This window comes from Zophobas morio, unplaced genomic scaffold (assembly GCF_036711695.1).
Source record: "Zophobas morio isolate AGI-343-1 ecotype UQ-CSIRO unplaced genomic scaffold, CSIRO_AGI_Zmor_V1 ptg000028l, whole genome shotgun sequence".
NCBI lineage: Eukaryota > Metazoa > Arthropoda > Insecta > Coleoptera > Tenebrionidae > Zophobas > Zophobas morio.
Window position 1 is genome coordinate 3,766,471 of NW_026972133.1, and position 25,565 is coordinate 3,792,035.

A 25,565-nucleotide genomic window follows, 5' to 3' on the forward strand; every position below is an offset into this window, starting at 1 on the left:
TTTTTCTCTCCCAAATTGGCAATACCGATACTTCAATCTTGATTGATAGTGCTTCTCAATAAGAGTCTTTGAAGTGAAATAACTTTTTCAATTGTGTTTTCTATTGCCCCGTTGTCTCTACCTCTCCATTAAATAATCCCTAACCTCCCCAAAAACAATAACTACGGCAGTCCGCGCTCTTTGTACGAAATGAGAAAATAAATAACAAAATAAATAAACTTTCAAACGTCTTTTGTCGAGTTTACGAAGGAACTTTTTGTCAAAGAATCGCAATTTATTTATCAGGCGTTTGTATTCAGCGTCAAGTGGTCCTGCTTTCGTTATTCTAAACATATTGACTTTTTGTTTGTTCAGCTACCTCAGTTTCAAAATCCATCCGAAGAGTACATAACGAATCCGAGATTACGCCTTCGCGTTAATAAATACGACAATTATTGCGTCGTAAACAAAGCTAATAATTTCGTAACGTTTCCATTCGCAGACGTAAAACTCCTCCCTGACAATCGTAAAATACCGCGAGCTTATTCTTTGATAAATGTTGACTTTTATTCCACAGGTTGTCAGTGGACGTACGAACGGATGTTCTCGTCCCAGATTTGATTTAAACCGGGTAGTATGGGACGTTTTAATTGACAAATGTTTCTGGTCACGAACGTACAAGGTCGATTCGCCGCCGAAAAATAATTTTTGAATTATTGAAAACAGTCACGACGGTTAAGGGTTGTTCTAAAGTGGAGAACTGTGTCCGTGATTGATTAGCGCGGTTATGAGTAGGAAATAAAATAATTGAGAGCCTTTTTAAGGGCGGTGTTTATGGGGAAGGTTATAAATTTGTTTTCACGATTGTTTCAAGACATAAACACATCAATCTTTGCGAAATGGTGAAAAGCGAGGTCAATAAAATACAAAGTCTTGTAAAAGGGGAACAATGGACAGCAGATTCTTCGGATACTAGCCGGCCTTTAGGGTAAATAAAAGAGATTGGGTCCACTATCGCCGAGAGAGGGAAAAATCAGAAACTAATTAGATATTTTGTTTCAGATGTTTGGACTGGAGCCTGTTTTGTCCGGGAGCACCTTTAGCCCATCACAAAAGAACCCCTCGGCAATCCTCCAAGGAAACAATTAATTTGAAGAGCTCGCCATCAGTCCGTCGTCGCTTCTCCTTAGTGTTTTCCCGTGTTGGGTATTTTTTTACTGCTTTGCAAAAGATTGAAAGTGTAGATTTTTCATTAAAAGTTGGGCAAAGTTTTCGCGGATTCAGTTCTGTCGTAAAAACAGATTTAAATTCAAATTAATATCGGCGATTTTTTCCTGACGGGATGTTTCCAACTTAACGAAGATGGGTATTAAGAGCAGGGGAGTTTTCTGGATTTTAATTTTCTTGGCTTTAATACTTTCGACCAAGTGCAATTCGTTCATGAAGAACGCCAAGATCAGTACACGGATCGTGCAGACGCGCTACGGCCGGCTGCAGGGCCTGGTCGTGCCCATGGACCAACACCGGTACCTGAAGCCCATCGAGATCTTTCTGGGCGTACCGTACGCGACGCCGCCGGTGCAGTCCAACCGGTTCAGCCCCACGAGGACGCCCAGCCCCTGGGACGGCATCAGGGTGTCGGACCAGGTAAAATAAAGATGGGAGTGATCGGATTGGATTTACTAATAAACCAGCTATTGCCACGGATTGAAAACAAATGTGTTTTTCCTTAAGGTGGGACCCGTCTGCCCCCAGAAGCTCCCTGATATCACCAACGAAACGGCGGCGCTGGAGAAGATGCCCAAGGGGCGGCTAGAGTACCTCAAGAGGCTGCTGCCATATCTGAAGAACCAGAGCGAAGACTGCCTTTACTTGAACATTTACGCCCCCGCACAAGGTAGGGTTATTTCATGCAAACATTTCCTCCTTAATCTTGTATCGAAATTTCCGGAGGCACTCCGTCAATACTCAAGAACCTAATCTCGCTAATCTCGCCATAAATTCTTGATTGCATCTTGCCAATCGCGTAATAAATTTTGACCGGCGCTCCTTCCATAATTCCGACTTTGGCTCGATCGTTAATAAAACTTTTAATATAAGAGACAATTTTCTCCAACCCTCACTGCCTCACTAACATAATTATTTCCCTTGTAATCGCCTCGCCGACTCGGGGCACCTTATAAATAATAAAAGAGCCAAGCATTGATGCAAAAATCCATAGCGTCGTTTAATTGGAAACTCTAAAACGGAAAGTAGCCACAGGCAAATCAAAACTAGCACAAGAATCGCTATAAAAGTTTCAATCAGCGTTAAATGTACTCCTTTTTCGCGGAACGTTTGCGGAATAAAGTGCATCGATGTTGCATGTTTATCATACGAAATCATCAAAAGCGTTTTTACATGTATATACGTATCTGAATAAATTTATCGACGTTGCAGACGTCTAGTTCGTCAAAAATATCCCGGGAATAAAAACGCCTACCGTCGCGCAAAAATCCGTAAATGTCATTTAATTGGAAGCCCGGAGAAAAAGTGTCCACATACAAATGGCGCAGTCGCCGGGGTAACACATCCCCAACTGAATCGCCTATTTTTTAACCCGTTATTTTTGTCTCCGGGCATCTGCTGCCGACCTGAAACAAATCCAATAATGCCGGTGAACAAATTAAAGAGGAATTTCGGAAAAGTCCAGCATAACATATTCCTGTGGCGTCCGCTATATGTACATAGTTAAATGAGTTTCGAATTTAACTTGGCCGGGTTCCAGCTTGCATTACGACTCAATCGATAGGACAAAATTTAAGGCTTTAAGAATTCGGTCAGTGTAGGGACCGGCTTAGCCTTTATCTCCGGCCCTAAATCACGCCGCGGGGGAATAATTGATCGACCGGTTAGGTTACCGCTTATCCGGTTATAATGCAAAAGCGGTATTGGTTTAGGGAGACGATTCCGCGTGAGATCGGTCTAAACAAAATATCGCAGCCAATAACGAAAACATGCTACGGCTGAAACAAAGCCAAAGATGAGGAGATGGGGAATAAAATTAAGGTTTATGTGTTTTCGGTTGGCGGAAATGGCCGAGGGATTTATCAAATTTTCGCTTAGTTGCTGGCTTTAGCTGAATTATTATGAAATTAGTTCGTAAATTAGATGTGTTTTTCGCGCATATGCCGAAAGGAATTCCTTGGGCCAAGTGGCGTGTTTTTAAAACTGAATGTTTGCATGCTTCTTTCGGTGATTTACATGAAATAAAGGCATTTGAATAAGGTGAAAAATTGATCCGTCACTCAACCGCGCTGAAGGAGAGTGCATATTTGAGTTTGTTCTATACTCGCGGGGTTATAAAACTCTCTTAAGCAACGGAAACAGATAGTTATTACAGTTAATTGTGTGGTGTTTGTTTATTAAACAGTTAATGTACTCTCATTTATCATTGTTTGCAGTATTTATTTTCTCTAGGGTGGCAAAATTTATTTAAACGCTGTAAATAAATACAAATTATTTATTGACTATCAGTTATATTCATATTGATGTAACATCCAAACTAAACTAAAACTTTCAACACGTAAAATCTCTCTTTCTTTGTCACACACGATAACTCGTAGAACTGTTGTTCTTGGGTGTAGTCTGAAAAATTGCCCGTTGGATTGAAAAATGTTTTTGTCGAGCCGTCGAGATTGACGATGTTTTTGGATATTCTCGCTTAGAAAAGGTCAATTCGCAGAATTTAATAACCTTTATGAATTTTACCAGTGTTAGATCCAATTTAAAATGAAACATCTCTAATAAAACTCTGGTCTGGCGATCTTTATTAAAAATTTAATATCCAATAAAGTCTTAATTTCTAGACGCAGCAAATACCTGTTGCATTAACTTTGTCTTATCTATTACACCAGAAAAATAATTTTTGATCTAATCAATACGAAAGAAAACGCCTTATACACTTCTTCCTCTTATTTTTATGGACGTTTTTTATAGGGCTAATATTTCTTCTGTTTTTCATAAACAACAAAATTATAGCCTTTTACCTAAAATTTTATTATCGAAGTTACGTGTTTGCCAATGGAAAAATAAGAAGTCTGGGGAAAATTTCCTTTTACGATCACTTTCTTTTGTTGATAATAGATAAGTAGTCGACAAGGGCAAACGCATTCATAAAGACGGATGGAACCAGCGTTTAGGGTCAACGTTAATTGTCGTCACTCTATCTACTTTAATGTAAATAATACATACATTTATCAAACAATCTCTATCTTTATTGGAATGCTAATTGCCTGAGGCAATTACCTTCGACCTAATTTGACCTCGTTAGCAAAACAGACCCGCATCTGCACCTGGTCCATATTTGTTCCAATTTATATGAACGAGCTTACCGCAAAGCTGCAACGTACTGAAACGCATAATTCGTATTTATGTTTATCACCAAACTGTACGCCAAACATTTTTTCTCAAACGCAAAATTTTAATCAACAAGGTATATTTTTTGTTAAAGACAGAACGTTTAATTAAATTTGCTTGTATTAAAATGGTGGATGCGCCGGGTCAAGGCTTACAATGTTAAGTCGAGATTATTGGTGTTGTTTGTTTGCCGGATGTAATGAAGCTTTGGACAATACGTCTTTGTCTGGGCGTTTTATTTGTTTTTTTGTTGATAATAACGGTGACCTTTGTTATTTTTCTGTACAGTGTTTTTCAATAATGTGCTTTTGATGTATTAAAATACGAAAATTCCGCCATTTGAGCCGAAAATTGAACATCCACTCTTTGTTCTAGACGTGTTCGGTCGTTGTTAAAAAAATAATTAGTACGTTCGAATCTAACGTCCATTGTCTAAGTAATTTAGAAAATAGGTTATTATGTGTATACTATTTTTGACGTGTTTTCGATACAATGAGACATCAGGAGTATAATTACCATTCATAAGCATTTCTACTGAACGTTTGTCGAAGTATATGTGCCACGTAAATTCAAGCACACATTACCTTTATAACTCTCCGCTATTGAAAACTCGCTGCAATACAGATTGCCGTCGATTGCATGAAACTCCCTCCAAATACCGTCGAACAAATTAATGTAATATTTGCTTGCACACATCGATATTTCGTAAACAATATTTCAATCAACTCGTCGCATTTCAATTTCTGCCCATGAGCACACTTTGATAAATCGGAACTATTTCTGCCTCTAATATTCCGCGAATATGTTTAATTTCGCATATTACTGTCGAGCGTATTCAATGTTCCTGCAGCGTTCCACCAGCCGTTTAAAAATAAATGAACCGATTAAACGCAGTCGATGACGCCTCTCGAATAAACTGCGAAATTTATGGCTCCACATTTGGCGTTTCCTGCTGGAGCAGGATGCGGTTTCACTTCTTGCAGATGTGTAATTACCATCGTACATGTTGCGAGTTTACACACGGAAATATGCCTAAACTAACATCGCTCTTCAAGTCTGTTGTTTTAGCGTAAGCGGAAGCGCCTGTTTGCTTGTACAAATAAAAGAAGCTTATCTAGAGCAAGTCATCGCCACACGCAAAAACACCAGTCAAAACAAGTGAAATAATTTTACCGTTTCGATACGTTTTGGCCAAAATCTGGAAGGAATATGCGCCCATTTTTGGATATTTATGAACGTAATAGATTTTTTTCTGGACATTTATTCACTCCAAACTCCGTTTTTATGGTCTACGCTACTGTCGAAGTTAGCCCATTCTAGAAAAAATTATTCAACGTTAATCGTTACGTGTGAGAAGATGTCATTTTTATGTGAGTAAAACTGGATTTTTTTTTGTGAAAACGATTTTTCTGTTGTACGTACAGCCTGGATTAAAAGTACTTGCGAGTATAAGAGCACAGAACCGAGAAATCTAAGAGGCAAGTTAAATCGTACGTAGAACAAAAGAGTGTGATCCATCGACGTGTTGATCGCACTTTGAAACTCGGTAAAGTAAGTTAATGTACTTTAGCAATATTTCAACTACTGGTTGATATTCGAAAGGCTTTTAGCAGATGAATTATTTAGTAGTGAAGCATTTTGCTTGCGTACATTTTCAACTGCAATTGGAAAACAGTTCATATTTCATTTGGAAAATATTTAATGCAGCGTCTGGTAATTTATAGTTTGTTGAGTAATTCGCAGCGTTCCGAGGGACGTGCAGACGAATTCCTCCGCAGTTAAAACATCAGTTTTTTTGTAATCGTCGCCGAGTCGCTCCAATCAAGCAGGAGACAAATTCCTAACTCGTACCCGGAACGAGTAAAACAAATAGGCCAAATCAAGTAAACATGGAATGTTTGGATCAACGACGACGAGGAAGGAAATTTAAAACTGAAATAAGTAAACTGAAATGAGATTTATACAGTCGATTGTGTTCCGATTGGCCCGACTTCGATTCGACAGGAGACATATGTGGAAGGGGTGCCGCTCGCCCCGGAACGTTCCCTTGCTTACAAACTAGTAACTCGATGCACGAAAGCTGCTTAGCATAGAAAATCGATCATGTAGGTACCCACACGGCGAACGAAATGTCAAAGATACACAAAGTGCTCCGAATCCCTGTCTACACCGCAAATAGAGACGCTGACATTAGGAGCGGCGCTGGGGGCGACGCGGGCCCCAAGGAAATGTACAGATGTTCCCCAAATTCCGCCTGTTAAGGTTACGCGGCGTGGTGGTAGATTTTTTTCGAGAAATTACAGCGACTGGGAACAGCTGCCGAAATACTAGTGCTTCGGATGACATTTTATGGTTGTAATCCATATAATGGTGACATGCAGTCGGAAAATACGTGCTTACCTCAAAACTGGGAGGAAAAGATATACTGCGATCTTGTATTTTCTGCAGCAATCAGTATCAGCAACCCCATGAAATTCTATTCCCTCATCGATAACGTTAAGAAACGGCTTGATGTACTGTTCGGATGCCAAATTTGTAGATCCATTCCTAAAATGAGAAATATCAGGACGAAGCTTTACAACATGGCGGATTTCAGACGATCTCAATTAGGAAATTAGCTTTGGATCGCTGTCAGCTATATTTTGCCATATATCAAGTTTTCCGGCCGTCAAACGTTGATTTACACTCCCATCAAAAACTGAAAACAATTACCCGTCGCGCGATGTAGAGAAAGGTCAGGTCAGGTGCCCTAACGGCGAAAATACTGCCGAAAGGTCCGTAAAATTAAACGTACCCTAGTAAAAAAATTCAAATGCTCTTCGAGGGTCAACAGTTAAATCGAAAGAGACAATAAAAACCACATAAACGAGAACAGATGAAATTGCACCTGTTATGTAGGCGGCGACCTCCGCCCGAAGAACCCGAATAAATTGAATCTGAATCTTACATTTAATAAAGTCGAATTAAGCCGCGGAATCTCTGGGAGCGTTTTATCAGCAGGTAAGAGGCGAATTTGGCAATTTTCAGTTTCTTGAAACTTTGTGTGACATAATGAAAGGTGAAGTCGGAGCACTCGCGTAAATTTTTGATGAAGGAGAAGGAGAAGAAAGGGAATTTTTAAAGCGGCATGGCCAAGGCTTTTTGGTGCTTTGAAGATGAACAATGAATGTAATGATGGATGCTGAATGTTCCACTCTCGTTCCATCTACGATCCATCAATCAATCGCGAGGCTTTTTGTGAGTGTAAACGGGGATTGTTGAACCGGACGAAATTTATTATTGTCAAAAGGGATCCGGCCGCATATTTGCAATGTGGCAGCGGGGACGGAATTAGGTTCCGACCTCGGTTTGTTCAAACTTGGCAAAAAACACAGGCGAGGTGGGTGTTCTCTGGAATATATACATCCAGGTACGAAGAGTGCGTTGACGTAAAGAGTAAAGAATGTTTATTAAGATTAGGTACGGGTGCTACCAAACGAGAAAATTTATCTACTACAACTGGTACGAAGAGAAAGAGAGCAAGTCAGACTTGGAGTATCTCAAAAACTATACAAAAATGCTTTCGGAACGACCTATAAATCTCTAGTTTTCAACCTTCTTACAAATAATTAAGCCGAACAAACTTTCCGCGGCGGTAAAATAAAAAAAGGGGAAAAAATAAATCTTCCGCACTATGTAAAGTTGCAGGATAAAAGCTAAATTATGATATAGGTCGTCCTGGAACGTGCAAATTTCGCTTTGCTCGTGATTCGTCAGCGGAACGTCCCTCGAAACTTTCAATAAAAACCTGACCAATATGAGAGCGACATAAAGTTTTCGCGCAAAACCCACAAAGTATGTAGTTATTTTTCGGTAGTCATAACGCGTAATTAATTTAAAAGCACGACGAAACTCCTCGTCTCCTTGATTCGGCCTTTAATCTTTCCGAACGAAGTTGATTAATTAAGACTACAAAGTACCTGCTTTGAGGTTGATACGTTACTGCTGCCGCTTTTTTAGGGTTCATTATGCCATAATTAATCATATTTGGCCGCTGGCAAATTGAATTTGCAGTGTAAACAGCACAATGCTCCAGACATTAGGTGCGCACTTTTAGATTGATTGCCTGTCAATCAGTGCAAGTTGCGGCCATTATTAAACACGTAGAGGAAAAACGCCCGATATGGACGACCGTGAAGAAACTACACCAAACAATCTTTTTTTTGTCTATTAGATTCTCGCGCCGTTTTCCCCGCCCGAAAAAATCCGAGATTTATCGATCCGCGAAAACACATGTCGGAGAACAGGAAGCCAAAGAAATGCCATGTTGAGATCAAGTTATCCTGCTCGCCCATATCTATATTGGCAGGGAGCGACTAACTGTCGACAAAAACTATATTGGCCGGGTGATATATGAACAAGTGAAGCGATTTGTAAGAACAGGTTTTGTCATTTTTTATATCGGTGCTGCGACGTCACAGGATCGGGAAAAAATCGAACCCCTGCATGTGTCGAAGGCAAAAGAGACGTTATCGTCAACAGTAGAAACAAATCATTCGCTCGAGTGTGCAGTGCGCAATATTCATATACTCGAGCAGGAATTCCTCCAAGTAAAATGGACTCGTTTCGAGATAGAACTCCTTTGCGACATTATATTTGAGAAGCCCTCGAGATTTGCACACTGTTGTAGCTTCAATTTGGACGCTACAGCGGTATCTGCTTGTTTAGATTTGTTATTCAGAATCAGGGGTCGCTCTTCAGCTAATGCATTAGCTCGTAATTACGCTTTCTTAAAGGAGGATATTCAGCGTTCGAGGGGACGACGTTTGCTTATGGCTTTCGAACCCCTTCGTCTCCTCATAAGCCCGATCAAATTTATTTATTTGCACACGTGTACACGAAATGGATCAATCAAAGTGTTCGTCCATTATTAATGTATACCTCTTTGACCTTTTCGCAAAAATACACCGATTGACTGCTCTAGCCTTGAACTTGCAGAGTCTGCTTCGGCAAGCTGTCGGGGAGAGTGCTCCTTAATATTATTTCTTGCTATAATGGCGCTGGCTGTTGTTTTGAATGGCTTTGAAACGTCGAAAAAGTTCAATATCCAGGTGTGGCGATGTACTTAGAGAAGCCGTTGGATTCAATTTGGTCGGAAAGCTATTAGACCGATTTCGATAGTTCTTTGGTGAACAGAAAGTGAAATTTTGTATGGTGGCGTGCTTTTTGTGTAGCTCGTTCGAGTCGATCAATTTCCAAAATACATCATTTGAATGTGGAACGCGAAGGGGGGTCTATTGACTATCAAGAAAATTAATGGAAATATATTAGACCATCGAGGAAACTAATGGAAGTATAATGTAACCAAATTATCTGTAATTCAATGCAAACAACAAATAATTTGTTTCGATAACATTCCTGTCGTAGTTTTCAGAAAAAATATAAATGTGTTGCCACAACGCTATTATTGTTATTAAATTCCGTTAGTGGACTAATTATGGGCCAGTTTTTTATAGGCGAATTAAATATTCAATTCGAATCTAGTAATCTGATGGGTCTAATTTGACGCAATTAAGGGCGTCTGTCACCGGTCGTAATATAAAACACGTATACGACGCGCGCCGGAATATAATGTCCAGTTCGAGCTATGAGTTCGGTGTCGGTGTCGAGGTCACCGAGACCGGTGTAAACATTGGCATCTAACGCCGCGCTATATAGAAAATTAGAGAGAAATAAACTATCAAACAATATATACATGAAACGCCTCAGAGATTGGCTGATTCCATTTCTTAGGACCCCCAGAATGCTCTAAGAGAACACAACCAACACCTACTGCCAGAATTCATAGTTTCTAGATCCCAATCATCCTCAGCAGCGAAGTATATTGCAGTGAGGCGATTAGTGTCCGTAGGCCTTGACGGGCAGCGCCTCCTGTTCGCAGCAGTAGTAAGTAGCAACTCGAACGAGGTTGAGACGGGAGGAGTGGGAGCGCGAAAGTAGCGTGGGCGTGATCGAGAGATCGAACTATTTAATAAAATGTGTTCGTTTGACTGTTCCAATGACTAAATTATATGTACAAAAATTGATGCCGCTTTTACACGTTTTATTACTCATTTAAGAACTGATGTTTATATCACTCATTGTAGTCACCATAGGCCACTAATAACTGTATTAAATGATACGGATAAAGATACCGAAGGCGATAACGCTATGATTGAACAGTAATTTGACAAAAAAAACCGGCCACCCTGAAAAATTTCACAAAACCACTTAAAAAATTATTAATACCACACATGTTGTACAAATGAACAAGAAAAGAAGATATATAAACGCAGAATTAAAGTTAATTTAAGAAAATACAGAAACAGACCAAGTACGATATTTTCTTAATTAAAACAATAAAGGAGGCTGTTGTTGTAAACAGTGTTTCGCATCATTTGATTATAAGTTTAGCAGTTAAAAAACGTTTTCACGCGAGAACAATGCCGTTAACTCTTACACACGCCTCTCAATATTGTCGCTCTGTTTCTGTTATTTTGTTAAATTAAATTTAATTCTGCGTTTATTTGTCTTCTTTTTTGGTTAATTTGTAGATCATGTGTCAATAGTGAATAGTTCTTTAATAAAATAACGATCACTAGTTAAGTGAATAATTTTTAAAGTTTAGTTTTCCGAAATGTATTTTAAATCGAATAAGTACTAAATACTGCTCTAGCGTTTGTAAATATTTACTTGTTACTTTAGTTGGTAAATTACAGATTATACTTTAATTTTTTTTAATGCAATATCATTATAAAAATTAATTATAATATTTCCATATGATAAATAAATAAAAAAAAGTATATTTCATAATAAACAACAATTGACAATACATGGATATTTACTTTATTTAATTAACCCAATCATCATCATTAATTATCATTTTATCAAAAAATACAAAAGTTTTTATTATTTTTTAACAAAAAATTAATGATTTCGCCGCGTATACGTGTTTAATTTATATAAATTGACAACGCAGAGTTAAAACTCCAACCGTGCGTCCCTGGGTCGATGCACTCTTTTTTTTCAGTTAATATGATACAATATTACTAGGGACACATACCACTGGCACTCCATCCTTGTTTAGCCATCAATTGGTCAATACTGTTTAAAGTAAGGACAGAGGTGATACAAAAGTCTTTTTCTATAGCTATGCCCCCGTTAGGTTAGAGTTGTTTTCCTTGATTTCTGAGGTAAGCGTTTGTTTCTCCGTTTCTTTTGTCTAATCAAAGATTTTTTGTTTTAGTTACTTTAATATTTTATAAAGTGTTCTGTCTTTTTGTAAAAGGTTTGCGCCCATGCAAACGCCTCGATTAAAAAACATAGCCAGGTCTAGAATTTCTTCTGTTTCGCTTAATAAAAGCAATCAGGGCGGCGCTACTTTCTCCAATTTATTTTTTGTTTCTCTTTTTCATTGTGTAAGCATAACGGTGTCTGTAAACAGCGCCCAGCATCGTGTTTCTTGTAATTAGGACCCATTTTAATTAAGCGTCCCACCTCCCGTCGTCGTTAACTCTCTTAATTGGCGCGCATAAAGTTTGCAACACGATATGTGTTTGTCCGGTCCTGCGCAAAAATCGCGCATTAATTGCGTCCCAAAATAGTTATAAATCCTTCTCCCCGAAGGTGATAAATCATTCAAAATGAGTTTCCGATATCAATAGAGCCCCGCCAGTTTTGTTCGCAGTGACGGAGATAATTATCTTTACTCACGGTATCAACTTACCAATTAGTGCACAGATTCTCCGGCGAAGAGTCCCACCCATAAATGTATATCATCCCAACTTTACACAAACGGGTTCGTCTGAGAGAGCTAGATCAAAGTGATGCATTTTTAGCGAACTTAATGGCAGCAGAGCTGGATTAATCATCCGTTAATTTTTAATTATTTTGTAATTACGAGACCATAATGGTGCTTTAATTAATTACGAGAATACAGACATGATACACTACAGAGTTGGTAAATTACCATTTTAATTGAACGGCTTGGGAAACTCTCAACTTGGAACTTGGAACGCGCCGGAATTTTCGTACCTCCGTTTACAATTTTTTACTCATTATTAGCCTAATTGATATCGATGCAGGGAAAACAACCAAAAGCAACACTAATTAGTGAAAAATGGAACGACTGAGGGGAAATTACATTTGGATAATGGCAGCGCCTCGACCACAACGAGGTTTGAATTGTATTTGAATTTGACTTCCTTCCAGAAACTCTTTAAAAAAAACCTTTCATCAGTATGAATTTTTAATGGTACACATCGCCTAACTGTCAAGAAAAAACAGATCAAACGCATCAAAATATTTGGTGCTAACAACTTGTTCTCGCTGTTTTGGAAAGCCTCGGGCGCATGTCGGTGGAAATTCATTTTTCTCTCGCTTGAAGTTTTTTCGCTAACTGAGAAAATGTCGGTAACTCAATAAAACTGCTGGCTTAACTGGTACATTTTTAATTTCGCTGTTCTGAAATTTTTTTGTTTCTGATTTTTCGCAAGACTGAATCGCGTCTTGGTCTAAAAAATTTTTGCTCATTTATAAAACCATAAACGAAGATTCGTTGTCTAAGTGTACAAAATTTCTAGCTTATAGTAAACAACACTCCGCCTGAAGCCTTTCCGCACCATCCGTCTGAGATCCGAGCCGCCATCTTAGCACCGCCATAACTAAACATAAGTTAATTAAACAGCAGCAATAGTATAATATTGCCACAGCTCGTCTCGGCTTTAATCCTATGCAAACGTTTGAATATCCGAGCAGAGTCGATTTTTCTGTGGATTTTTTCACATTATTCTTCGTTTATTATTTAAGGCCGCGACTGCGGCGCATAAAACGATGAGGGTGGCAATCCGTTTAGGTGGCGGGTGTCTCTTCCATGATGAACTGCAAGCCAACGATAAAGCCGCCGAACGGGATTAAAATAGTTGGTTAAAAATTAAAACGTAAAGCGAATCTGCACTGTAGCTGGCACTAAATGGAAACGTCACCGAGGATGTTATTTTAGATTTAATTATGGTTGACGGAGTGTCCCCTTGGCGCGAAACGCGGACGTCACCACGCCGAGGTGCAATTTTTTCAGGACTTAAAGACCGCTTTGGCGGGGTGTTAATTTTGCTTTGAGCGGATTAGCGTGTAGAGGTTTTTCCGTCACCTCGCTGAAAACCAAAAGAAATGGAAGAGGTGCGAGGGACATTTTTATTCTTTAATTTTTATTTATCACGCTGTCACGAGAGTAAATCGCATTTTGCTGTTCGTACAGAGCATACGACGTTTGTGAATAATTTTACACGAAAAACGTACGAAGATGAAGAGTAGGTCTCCCATTTGTCCGACACGGAAGTCTAGGGTTGTTCGGGGCTGCAACGTCTCTCTTAGATCCTTCGAAGCTGTAAAATTGATGTGTTCCGTCTGCGGCGGCAAACACTCAGGTGTTTGTTTATAAATAGCGTCGATCAAGTAAAGTGGGGGTCGCCACCCCGTGTCCGTCTTGTGTTCCACATGCAAACGATCGGTCTGGGGATGATTTACGCCGTATACAGAAGAATAAAACCAAACAAGAAATTGTATACGACCACTGCTCTCGAGCGGACATAAATTCACTGAGCGTTCTGGCCATGGAGATCGGCGTTTGGCGTTTGAGGAATAAAGTTTTATAAAAGTGAGATGCAAATTCAAATATACGATCTCCATTGGAATTTTATACGGGATAGATATATGGACCGAGCAAAAAATATACATCTGTTTACCATTTGGTCGAAATATCGACGTCTGTGTTTGAGGGAGGAATTTATGTACGAGCTACGGGAGAGTGTAAATCTTGGCGTTTGCGCTGGAGTCGTTTAATCGCCGTTTTTTGCAAAGAGGGATAATACAATAGGACATAGACGCTTCCGAAGTGAACAATTAGTTGCAAGAAATCACACGAGTACAATGCCGACTGCGCCGCGTCTATCATTTGATATTCACAGCGTTTCCTGCAATCTAAATCATGGAGATAATAAATCGAGTTTGGAACAAGTGGAAGTGGCACGTGGTGAGCGCTTGTTAGCGCAAGAAATAGTTGGCGGAACTCGGAGATTCTGATTCGGAAAAATCTACCAAACAGGTTTAGCTCCGAAGACGGCTTCGAAACCACTTATTTATTCCACTTTCTCACAAATAGGTTCGATTTTTTCGCATTTGCTTCGTAACGGTTACAATTTGCCCTTGGCAAACTGTTAAGTGTGTTTTGTTTACCGCAAATTGTAAGATTTAGTGCAGATGTGTGTAGTTTGTGATGGTTTAAGACTCGTTGCGTCGACTCCCGCGACGGCTTGATTTACCGCACACTCTAACACAAACTTCCTGACGTCGCCTATGCGAATCTGCAACATGGTGAATCGCGCCATTTTAGCCAGACGATCGGCCGCCTGCTGTCCATTTACGCGAATATGAAAGAACGTCCATCATTTGGCCAGTTCTTTGTGAATGATAGTTCGTACAGATATGAGAACAAATGAGGCGGCACAGTTTTGCAAAATCCGGGCAAAAAGTTTCGATTTTCGCATGGGCCACAAAGCCGTAAGGACGCAAATAAATAAACAAACTAGCTGACGTTAGTTGGGGATTACTGCGACAAAGCACCGCCGCAAAGGAAAATTATTTATTCAAAAGCGCCTTGGTTCCGTCCATTTCTGCTAATTCCCGCCAATAATGTCCTCATTAGGTTGGCTGCTCGCCGCACTTATCCAGATTTGTAACGTTATAAATCAGGAGCAGACGCATTATATTATTGATTGGCCCCATACCCGGTTGAGAGTGCCGATTTCGCTCTAGCCGGTAATTAATGGAGTCCATTTTTAACCAGCCGAGCCGTTATAATAACTTAGTTGCAGCGGTGCGGCGTCCATTAGTAAGACCTCGCAAAGAAGTCTGGGATTTAAGTTAATTGTCGCTGCTGCGGAAAAGTCGACGGTTTTTGTATAGGTGCGATATTTTTGACGAGTATCTAATTATAGAGAGAGGTCTGGATGAAGTAATGTCATTGGATTACTTTTAGCGCGGTGGCGTTACTCGTCTTGAAGCCCCGTTAGAGGGTTACGGCCACCTTCGAGCCACTCCGGCAAGTGTCCGTTCTAAATCGAATCAACCTTAAAGGAAAAGAGAGACCATTCGCACAAAAATTATTCAAATCTTTCCCGACCGGATCCGGTTTGGATACATACGAAGAGTTACATGCATGCGCGTGCATTTAATACGATAAATATTTGCGAACGTGGAGCGGATTTAGCGGTAGTGTGTGCGGAACTGCGCCGAGAGTTGACAATACTGTTGAAGTAATACCGACGAATTAGTTTGTTTTTAGTGAGAGAGTGTATCACGGTTCGAGAGTTCCGCAACGCCACCAAAATGTCCACCGCCTCCGACCGTCCCCGGCAAATATCCATCCCAAATCGAATTAAGCCTAAACGAAAAGAATCCAACTAGTTTCGCCTTCGTCTCCGACTGACACAACCTTTCTCCGACTTATCGAACTTTCGTCTGTTTACTCTAGAAATGTTGGGCTAAATGCTAGGCAAATACATCTGCGAAGGATAATTCAATTGAACAGACCTCCTGACAGTTTAACTCTCTGTTTGTCTCCCACTATTTGATATGTTTCTGTCGAGTGGCACCCTTCGATCGTCACCTGGGCCGAATAATCGAACAACTTCCAGTTATTATTTTCTCCTTTTTCGGCAGTTTGGAAAGGGCGCGCAATTAAAAGAGCAAGCGAAACGTCTGACGAACGCAATTTATAGATGTCTCGGATTCTCCTCCAATTACCGTTTGAGTGGCAAACATCGAATGGAATTAGGAGGCTTTCTCGGTGGATATTAGTAAGCTCATCACATACAGCACGCAATAAACTTGATGGACGTAAAAACGCTCACGGAGCGCATTACAAGCCCCTAATTTGTCCGGAGACTCCACAACTTGTAAATCGATGTTTCGAGCACGTTCAATTGTCGTAATAAAATTTCGCGTTGCGACGGATGTTTAAACCAAACTTTGTCGAGAAGCATTAGTTTTAAATTCGATTTCGGTTGATAATTTGTAAGAGACGGGACAGAAATGTGTGAAATAGGAGGCCCGCGTCGGACGGCAGATGTTAACAAGGAAGTTCAGATTTCGGAGGGAAGTAGATTTTCGGTTGAAATCGCAGAATCTATCAAAAGGTTATCGGATTTTCTAGATAACTGGTTATTCGACAGAGTCTAACGGCTGTTACGTTCTCGATAGGACAATAATAGCATTAATTCGTCACGTTACGAAATTCACCCTTGAAATGACAAATATAGTTGAAATCAAGGAAAGCGTCTTTCTCCGGAGCCAATTTGTAATGCTTTGCTGGATTTCCTTCGACTTCCGTGTTGAGCTCCAATTTTCAAACAAAGCAAATATTGATGCATCCAGATAAGCAAAAACTAGTGATGTTTGTATATTGCTGACAAAAGACGATTGGTTGACAATGGTTCGCATGAACTAGAAACTCGACATCGACTATTCGCTCTTTAATAACTGCAAATATAATGCAAACGTGTCACATCGAATTTCGTCCAACAAAAAGGCCCTCTTTTGAAAAAAAAATTGCCGACTTTGATCCAACTGTTTCAATCGGTGATGTTCTCTTTTTCGTTTTTCCGCACGAACGCACTCAGCTCATCTTTCTTTGATATTGTCGAAAAAGAAACATTGCGCCAAACGTCGAATGTACATACATCTGTACACAAATCAAATACAACAATTTCCGTGTATGTTCCTGTCGCGATACTCGATTCTCTCTTGCCATTTCTATTTCCATCCACTGAATCGGTATTATAGGATTTTTCCCGTATAACCCATCTTTATGTTTGCGCTATTATTTTATTTGATTTACCCTCGAACGATGGAAACTGGAAAACATTCAATAACTCGGTCCGGGCATCTGCGTTACGGCCGGAGACACTGGTTTGTGAATTAATATAAACTGCATCCGAATGTTGATTTACGTTATTGATTTGACGGTCATTTGCATGAGAAAGCGCCTAGGTTTGAACAATTCGAACCGCTCGTAATGGAAAAGACACAGTAGTTGACTAGCGAAATTAAATTTAGAGTCGGTCGGTTTAGAGCTAGATTAAAAAGTACGAGACTGTAGTGGGTTTAATGTTCCTAGTAGCAATTTGTTTGTGTTGTTCTTTTAACGACTGCGGAATGAACACCCGAGCTCGTGCATGTGGTCAAAGAGTCATTCGATGTAAGTAAATGACGGCTAATGATACTAATTCGTGCTTGTACACACTTCAAAGTAATTTCCAGAGTGAGTTTCGCACCGGAATATAATTTTAATAGCAGGCATCGTTTGCTTAATTTGAAGATCCGGACGTCGGAAATAAAACAGCCATTGTTACGATGAGGCACGGAAGCACCTAGACTTGACATTCTTTGGGACTAAGCACGCCCTTTTCCGTTCCGTCATAGAAAGAAGATTATACGTTAAAGTGGCGAAAGTTACACGAGGAGCGGCTAATCTGGCCGAACTCGGTTATTATGAGTTAGAATTCTGCCCTGTATTGCATACTTTGAAGTTGTATATTGTTTTGGTAATGGCGAGGCACGTAGGTGTCTGGAACGTCCCCATTCTACACTAATATAGAAGAGGAAATTGGATCGTCTGATAACTGGCAGCTTCGGAACATTACCTCGTTTGTAGATCTGTTCATTTCTGAGTCAAACTTCTACGGTGGCCGTGTTTCTTATCTGAATATTTTTTTCTTGTTCGTTTATCGATCGATATATTTTCAACAAACCGTCAGGTCATTACTAACGCTTGGATTGGTCTTGTAAAATTTGGAGATAACGCCATTCCTTTGTTGGCGATTTTCCTAACATACGTACGAAATTTGACAACAATCGATGTGGTAATTTCGAAAATTATCGTCAATAAAAATAGACACAGGTGGGGTACAGGCAGACAGGCAGACAGATAGACAGATATAAACGAGATACCTATTTTTTCGTTCTTGAAGAGTCATGAAACGTCGAGAAAACATGAAAAAGCCAGTCGCCCAATGAAATCAACCTTAACCATATAGATTCGTGATCCTGAGAAAATTTTTAAAGTTTCGTCAAAAATGGTGGAGGCGCCCGGATATATTCGCGCTTTTATAAGTTACTAGCTGACCCCGTGAACTTCGTTTCACCTACAATTTAATTTTGAATCTGCAAAATCGAATGCTTTGAAATCATTCAGATGTTTTAAACATATGATAATCATAATAAATTTTTATTCAAAATATATTTACTTATCCCCTCCAAAAAATTGATGACGTCAGCCCAAAATTTTGCCAAATGAATCCTATCTAAAATGTCCAAAATAGGATGAGACTATACTTGTGATTTATCATTCCATTCATATTTTTTAGTTTTGCTTATAGGGGGTGTCTCAAAAAAATTAATCACCGAGTCAATTTATTTTATTGATTGAATCAAGAATTGCAAAACTGAATTTTGAAATATTGCAGAGGTTTTGAAATTACTGTTTGACATGGTAGGTTTTCAATCAAAATATATCTGTTTATCAAGCCCAAAAATTTGAAGACGTCATCTCAAGATTTTACCGAATAAATTCTATCTAAAATGTGCAAAATATCATCAGTATATTTTCGTAATTTATCATTGCATTCATATTTTTTAGATTTGCTTTTACAGTGACTCAAAAAAATATATGGATCAGTCAATTTAGTTTAGTGAATAACTCAAGAGTTGCAAAAATGAGTACTTTGAGATCTTGCAGACGTTTTAAAGTTATTGTAGGCATGGTAAATTGTTAAGAATATTTATTTATTCCCCCCAAAAAATTGATGGAACGGCTCACTCGATTTTCGCAGATAATTTTGGGAATACAATACAGTTATTTTTAGTATTACACTGCACCAATCCAAGGTGGTATACGTGTTGATCGTAAATGTTGATTAGGTCATCACAAAATTGTGTGAAGGAAAGACTCAACTCGAAAGTGCTGAATATGATTCATTATACTTTTGGTGCGAAGCAAGTTCTGTCGAAACAACTTTCGATCAATTTTTTGACAATGGTTGATATAAATAAAACTCAGTAGATGCTCATACTCGAAATACGAAGTATCTACTCGAATATCAAATCAAAATATTTCTAGTTTTTCTAGATGATATTAATACTTCATTAGGTAACAGTTGATGCTCAAGTAGCATTTCGATACAACAAAAAAGGACAACAGTGACAGTGTTCAACCATCAAAGCAAAAATCGAGTCACCAAAATATAAGTTAGTATGGGGTAGACACCTTGAGATGGGAATCTCTATGGCCAGTGTTAGAAAAAACGCACTGCACAATTTATGAATAAATAAAAGTTAATTACATGAAAAGTTTTCGATATTCCTGCTCCTAATGTGTTTTTCAAACTGAATGCACCTTTTGACGACGTTCCACGTTCATGAAAGTCGCCATGTTTAGTTAAAATTCAGTCTTACAACAATCCCACTCGTTTTCTAAGCTGCTTTACAGACAGCTCAATTATTTGCCACGCCGATCCTCATTTTTAGATTAAATGCTTACAAAACGCGTAGATGTTCAATTTGTGTCCGGGGAGATACAATGTTTCCAAGTAGGTACTCAGTACATAGAGTAGATGCTGAGGTATATAAGAGTAATAATGAAGTAGGTACTACGTACTTTGAATATTAGTTTCTACTCAGTTTTATTCATAACACCCAATGTCTCGCTTCAATGTTTGATTATGTTGATTATGAGCACAACGCTGATCAACTTCCATATCCGAATTACCCATGAAATAAATTATTGCGGTTTGCACTTGAGGTAGTTCATCACACATTTGAATGACTTCGTGGACCTATGTGAGGTTGCCGTCTTCTCGGCATTTTAATGAACTTCATAAAACGACACAGAATTATTTTCACAGTCAATCAAATCTGTAAATTTTGTCTTGAGAATTTTAAAATATTGAAAACTTCAAATTAAATCCTCGAATAACGGTAAAGTTTGAGGTTTTGTCGAAACCAACAAAGCGAATATAGGTAAATAGAATGGAAGATCAAAATTAATAAGAAACTTTCGCAATGTGTAATTAAATTCACTTTAACCAAGACTTTTCTTAAAATAAACGACGTTTTTTTTTACGAAAAAACAAACAACGATTTGAAATGCAATATACATACTTTTCACAATTGCACGGAAGAATTAGTTTTGTATGACACGTCAGTTAGACGACAGGTCCGTCAGAAACGCCAACTATTGAAATTCGTATACAAAATTTTTAGAATTTGTTTATTTTTTAACTGTTCTTTTAAGTTTTCCTTATTTTTTTTATCCCATCCCCGTAATATAAAAAATTCTTCAAATCGGTCAAGCCGTTTTTGAGTCTTAGCGAGACTAACAGGAACAGCAATTGATTTTTATTATATAGACGATTAAAAAATGGGGGTTGGTGGTAGCAAGGTGAAAATTTAGGGTTATGTGTATTTTTTGATGCCAAATCTTAAAAAAATAAAAATAAAAAATTTTGTCCAAAAAATAGACAAAAATTTTTTAGGGTGGGCCACCCTTATCACTTAGGGGTTTAAAAAATATTTCACAACCTATTGTCAGACCTACCAAATATACATAAAAAATTTCATACAAATCGGTCAACTCATTTCGGAGAAGTTCGGTTACAAACACTGTGACGGAAGAATTTTATACATAATGCATTATTATTTTAGAACAAATTTCATTACCATAAAAAACGTTATACTGACTCGATCTTAAAAGATAGACATATGCTGTCGCGGACTTTTCTTTAGAACTTTTAGAGGGGAACAATTTCGTCATACATGATTTTTACGTAACTTTAACCGTTTAAGCAGCGTAAGCAACGGAAGCTGTCAAAGGAGGAATAATTTCCCGTTTTTCCGAATTTTTCATTGCTGATGAAAAATTCGTGATGTTATATAGTCTATATGTAGATATGATACATGGACTATCCAACACAAAAAGATTTTTTGAATTTGAACCAGTAGTTTCTGAGATTAACGTGTTCAAATAAACAAAAGCTTCAGCTTTATTATATAAGTATAGATTTGTGGGGGTACAGGTACAAATAAGCACAGATTCAGCCATAACTTACCCTCAGGAAGTAAAAAAGTGATATTATTCAGCTGCTTCGGTTACTGCGGAGGCGGCGATAGTGAAATAAGGATCGGACGGGGAGGTACATTCCACAGTACATTCTCAGGGTGACGAGAGTAGATGCACCTGGGGTACTTACTTCGGTTTACAGTAAGGGAACAGTGGGTTGGTCTGGTTCAAAAAAAGACTGCTTCAACAATCTCTCTTTCGAGATGGTCGAAGGCTCAGTTGCCCGGCTACCAGTGCCGCGTTGGCGCTGAGGTCATGAATTAATCCCTGCCCTCGATACCCTTATCATGATTTTTATCAATTCCAAGAGAGAATAGACCTAACCTGATCCAACCTCATCTGGTCTGACCTGACCTGACCTGACCGAAATATATAATGTTGAATATGAGAAAATTTCTGGCGATAGTCAGCTCGAAAATCTTCGGCAGTCTAAAAAATGCCAGCGATTTGAATAGTTTGAGGCAACGAATAGTCAGTGGTAGTGGATTCAGTTATAGAAGCACCGTTAATCCCTGGGAGTTGAAGGGGTCATTTTTACTGTTGAGGGTCGTTATTGAAAATAATAGACAGCAAAACTCCTTGAATCGCAGCAATCTTTTAATGGCCCAAGAAGCGTGTGCGCAACCGCGCCTCCAGCTTAGAGCCCGTTCGTCGTTGTTTTTGCTGCCCCATATTTCCCGAATGGCTTCTGTCACGATATCTCCGATGCCTCCGGCACTCAACCTGAAGTCTCTTATCCCCGTTAAAACAAACGTTAAACCGCCTCCGCTACAACTCTGCTCGTTCTCATTGAGCCGACCTATAAATTCGGGCAAGCGAAGGTCGCAAATCCTACCGATTTCCTATATCGTATATTACCAGCTCCTCGCATTTTTTCCGTCGCCCTGCAAGAAATTCCTCCAGAATCTTAATGCGATCGCGTATCCAATCCGATTCTGACAGATTTCCTCTCCGCCCCTTGTTGTCGATGGTCTGGCTTAGTTTTGACGAAAATGCGTTCGGAATGAAGTCGACAATGAAATTTCTGTGTGCTCGGCAAGCCACTTTTAGAACAACCGAACGAAATCACGATATTGACACTATAAAACGTCGAGTGGATCAGGCGCGCTGCAATCTAGCCGGAGTGTCTCGTATTCTTCGCGAGCTCTGCATGCGTATATCTCCCTGTGCAGGCGCTTATCGGGTTCTTGAACCCCGTCGGCAATCAATCACTGCAGACAAGTGCGCCGATCGGGATCTCGCACGCTGTGCTGACGAGATGGGGCGCCGAAGACACCACTCGAATTGAATTAGAACCTCCAAGCAATGCAGCTCTAATTAGAAAGGAGGATTGTGCGGTTGGCGGAGGCGGCACTAGTAAAGTGGTGCATCGCGGGAGGCGAGGCAGTCACGTCTTTTCCACAAGGTGTTAATTTAATGCACGCTCGTTCGTTCGTTGCCGAAGTCGAAAGCGTTTTCACTTGCAGAATGCTTATGGAAGAGAGTTCGAGGCGGAGACTCGAGATCTGTTCAAATATTAACAGGCGCTGTTCTCGAAGCCACAAGTTGGTAGAGAGGGCATGCATTATTAGGGGATCAACCTTTATTGAGTTTCTTCATATTTCATTTACGGGGGTGACTTTGGAGTGTCGTTGCAAAAGCCCGACTCTTACATGCTGGAATTGCTCGCAGTGTAACTGTGACAACAATGTAACTTGAACAATATCAAAAATTTAATAGGTTATTCATCACGTTTAGTACTTCGTTTCAAGCTTTGATTAAAAATAAAAAGGGTTTATTAATTTCATTTTTTAAAGACGCCGACGGGTTTTTCAAATCTTTTCCAAGAAAAGCTTTTTAAATACGCCTCCCCCAATTTATTTAATAATATAAGGTAAAAACAACATAGATCTGTAGTCTAAACACATTTTTTTTTAACGAAGTATTTTTATTCTCGTTGAGGGAATTACGTAGACTTAAATCCGCGCTTGTTTTCTTATTTTCTTCAAAAGAACATGCTATTTAAAACAGTTTTTAAAATTAATCAGCCTGTATTGAGTTTTTTCTCAAACGAAACTGCCGACAGTATAATTGTGACACCCTTCAATATTGCTTAAACAATATTTAAAATTAGGTTCGTTATTCATGACGCTCTGTACTTCATTTCATTGTCTATGCCCGACGGAAGCTTTAATTAATAATAAAAAGGTTGACTAATTTGATTTTTTAAGGATGCCAACAATTTGGTTAAAAACTCTCGAGAAAAAGCTTTTTAAATGAGCTTTTATCCCGGCGCCTCCACCTTTTTTAAACATACTTTTAAAATTTACTCTGCTTTGTTATAAACCGATAAAATAAAAACAACACAATTCTGGATTCTAAATGACATTCTGTCTCATTTCGAGTACGAAAAATATTTCTCCAGTTTCTATGTCTTCCTGTCTGTCTGCCCTCTGTCCGGATTTTTATTAGACAGAAAAATCTCTGAAACTGTTGGACCAATTTTTGTCACATTTTATACGTGTATTAGGAATATCATGCAAATGGTAAAACACTAACCAAAATTTGGATAAACATCCCCACCAACAATAGGGTGACGTCATCTCCACAATTCACATTATTAATGTTATTTAAATTTTATAAAATAAGATACTCTTGGACATGTAGTTTACGAATCCGTGTTGAGCTTTTACCGTAGACATCCAGATTTTTGTAAAAAGATTAAAATAATTAACAAACGTTTTAAGATTACAGTAAACGTGATAAATCATAAATAAAATTTAATGTTATGTTTTTTTATAGAAGTTTTTGTTAGCTCAAATCTATGCCTCCTTTGTTACAATCTGTCTCGGCTTACGTGCATGTAAGACTTCTTCGCCGAATTTACCACGGCACGCGTTTAGTCGCTAAAACAACACGTCTACAACAAGAATGCGGCGTGACTCACTTGTTAGACTTCCAGGCGCCAGGAGAGAGACGAACCGCCCTCGACGGTGTACCTGTTTGCAGTTGAATTCCGATTTACCTGCTACAATATTCCCAACGCCAAATTGTAACCGTCGCATACCATTAAAATTGAAACGGCCATTAACACCACTGAACTACCGCGCGGTATCGTCAATCTACGGTACCGTGAACATTACAAGAACAAACCAGACACCTCTGTCCTAGCCAAGTTGTTTGCGAGTTGTATTTCGTATGCAATCTTTGCGCACTTCCATTAATTTCAAGTTGGGCTTCTACATTGCTAAATTAGTTCTTATTTATCTGGCAGTAATTGTGATCGGATATCAGCGAAGATTAATTGGAAGACGAATACAGTTTGCAGTTTACTTTTTAGTCGTTTTTATGAGAATCTCGAACGGTTCCTTGCGAGAATCATTAATTTCACGTCTTGCGATGCTCAATTTTGTAAAAATGGAATGAAGCTATATCTTCTTTTATGCATCCTTTGTGCTGGCGGAAAAATAAGTAATATCTATCCTTTTTGTTTGGTTTACTAATAGATTTTAGTTGCTCTATTAGGAGCTAATAACATTGCAACTGTCAGCTCGTTCGGCGTTTTATTCTTGCCTGTCTAATTAGCTGCTCGAACCTCACAAACTTGGCGAAAATTGCACCTCTCATTCAACTAACATTAGGTGTGTTATACAATTGAGCTTCAAAAGGAAGCACGTCGTTTTAATTTTCCTACCTCATTTGGAAGTTTTTCACGATAAGAGCACCTTCCTAACAAGATTACCGCGACTACATTACATTTCTAATTGTATGCAGAAATAGCGATTTTTTCCTTTTCCATGCAAATTTGCAATTATAATTCTTGTTCCGAGGGAAAGTTCCATGCTCCGAGATAATTATACGGATTATATTCTTAATTAAGGCGTTCGTTTACCAGTTTTATAAAATAAAATTAATCCGAATTCCGTCGGATCCTAAGAATAAATATTAATAGTGGGAGCGTCAGGCTGCTCGACACGCTGGAAACTAGACGAAAAAAAAAGCTCCGGCCTGGTTGAAA

At 39.0% G+C, this 25,565-nt stretch overlaps 1 protein-coding gene across 2 annotated transcripts in view; it reads left to right on the top strand.

The window, feature by feature from the left end:
- Positions 1 to 25,565, top strand: part of LOC135137074 (neuroligin-4, Y-linked-like) — a 169,030-nt gene that overhangs the window by 86,799 nt on the left and 56,666 nt on the right. For both annotated transcript variants that reach the window (XM_064066613.1, XM_064066614.1), the window contains 2 exons: positions 1,042 to 1,626; positions 1,714 to 1,876. In XM_064066613.1, coding sequence (XP_063922683.1) covers positions 1,342 to 1,626; positions 1,714 to 1,876 — 448 coding nt within the window. In that variant the 5' untranslated portion in view covers positions 1,042 to 1,341. The remainder of the gene's footprint in view (positions 1 to 1,041; positions 1,627 to 1,713; positions 1,877 to 25,565) is intronic.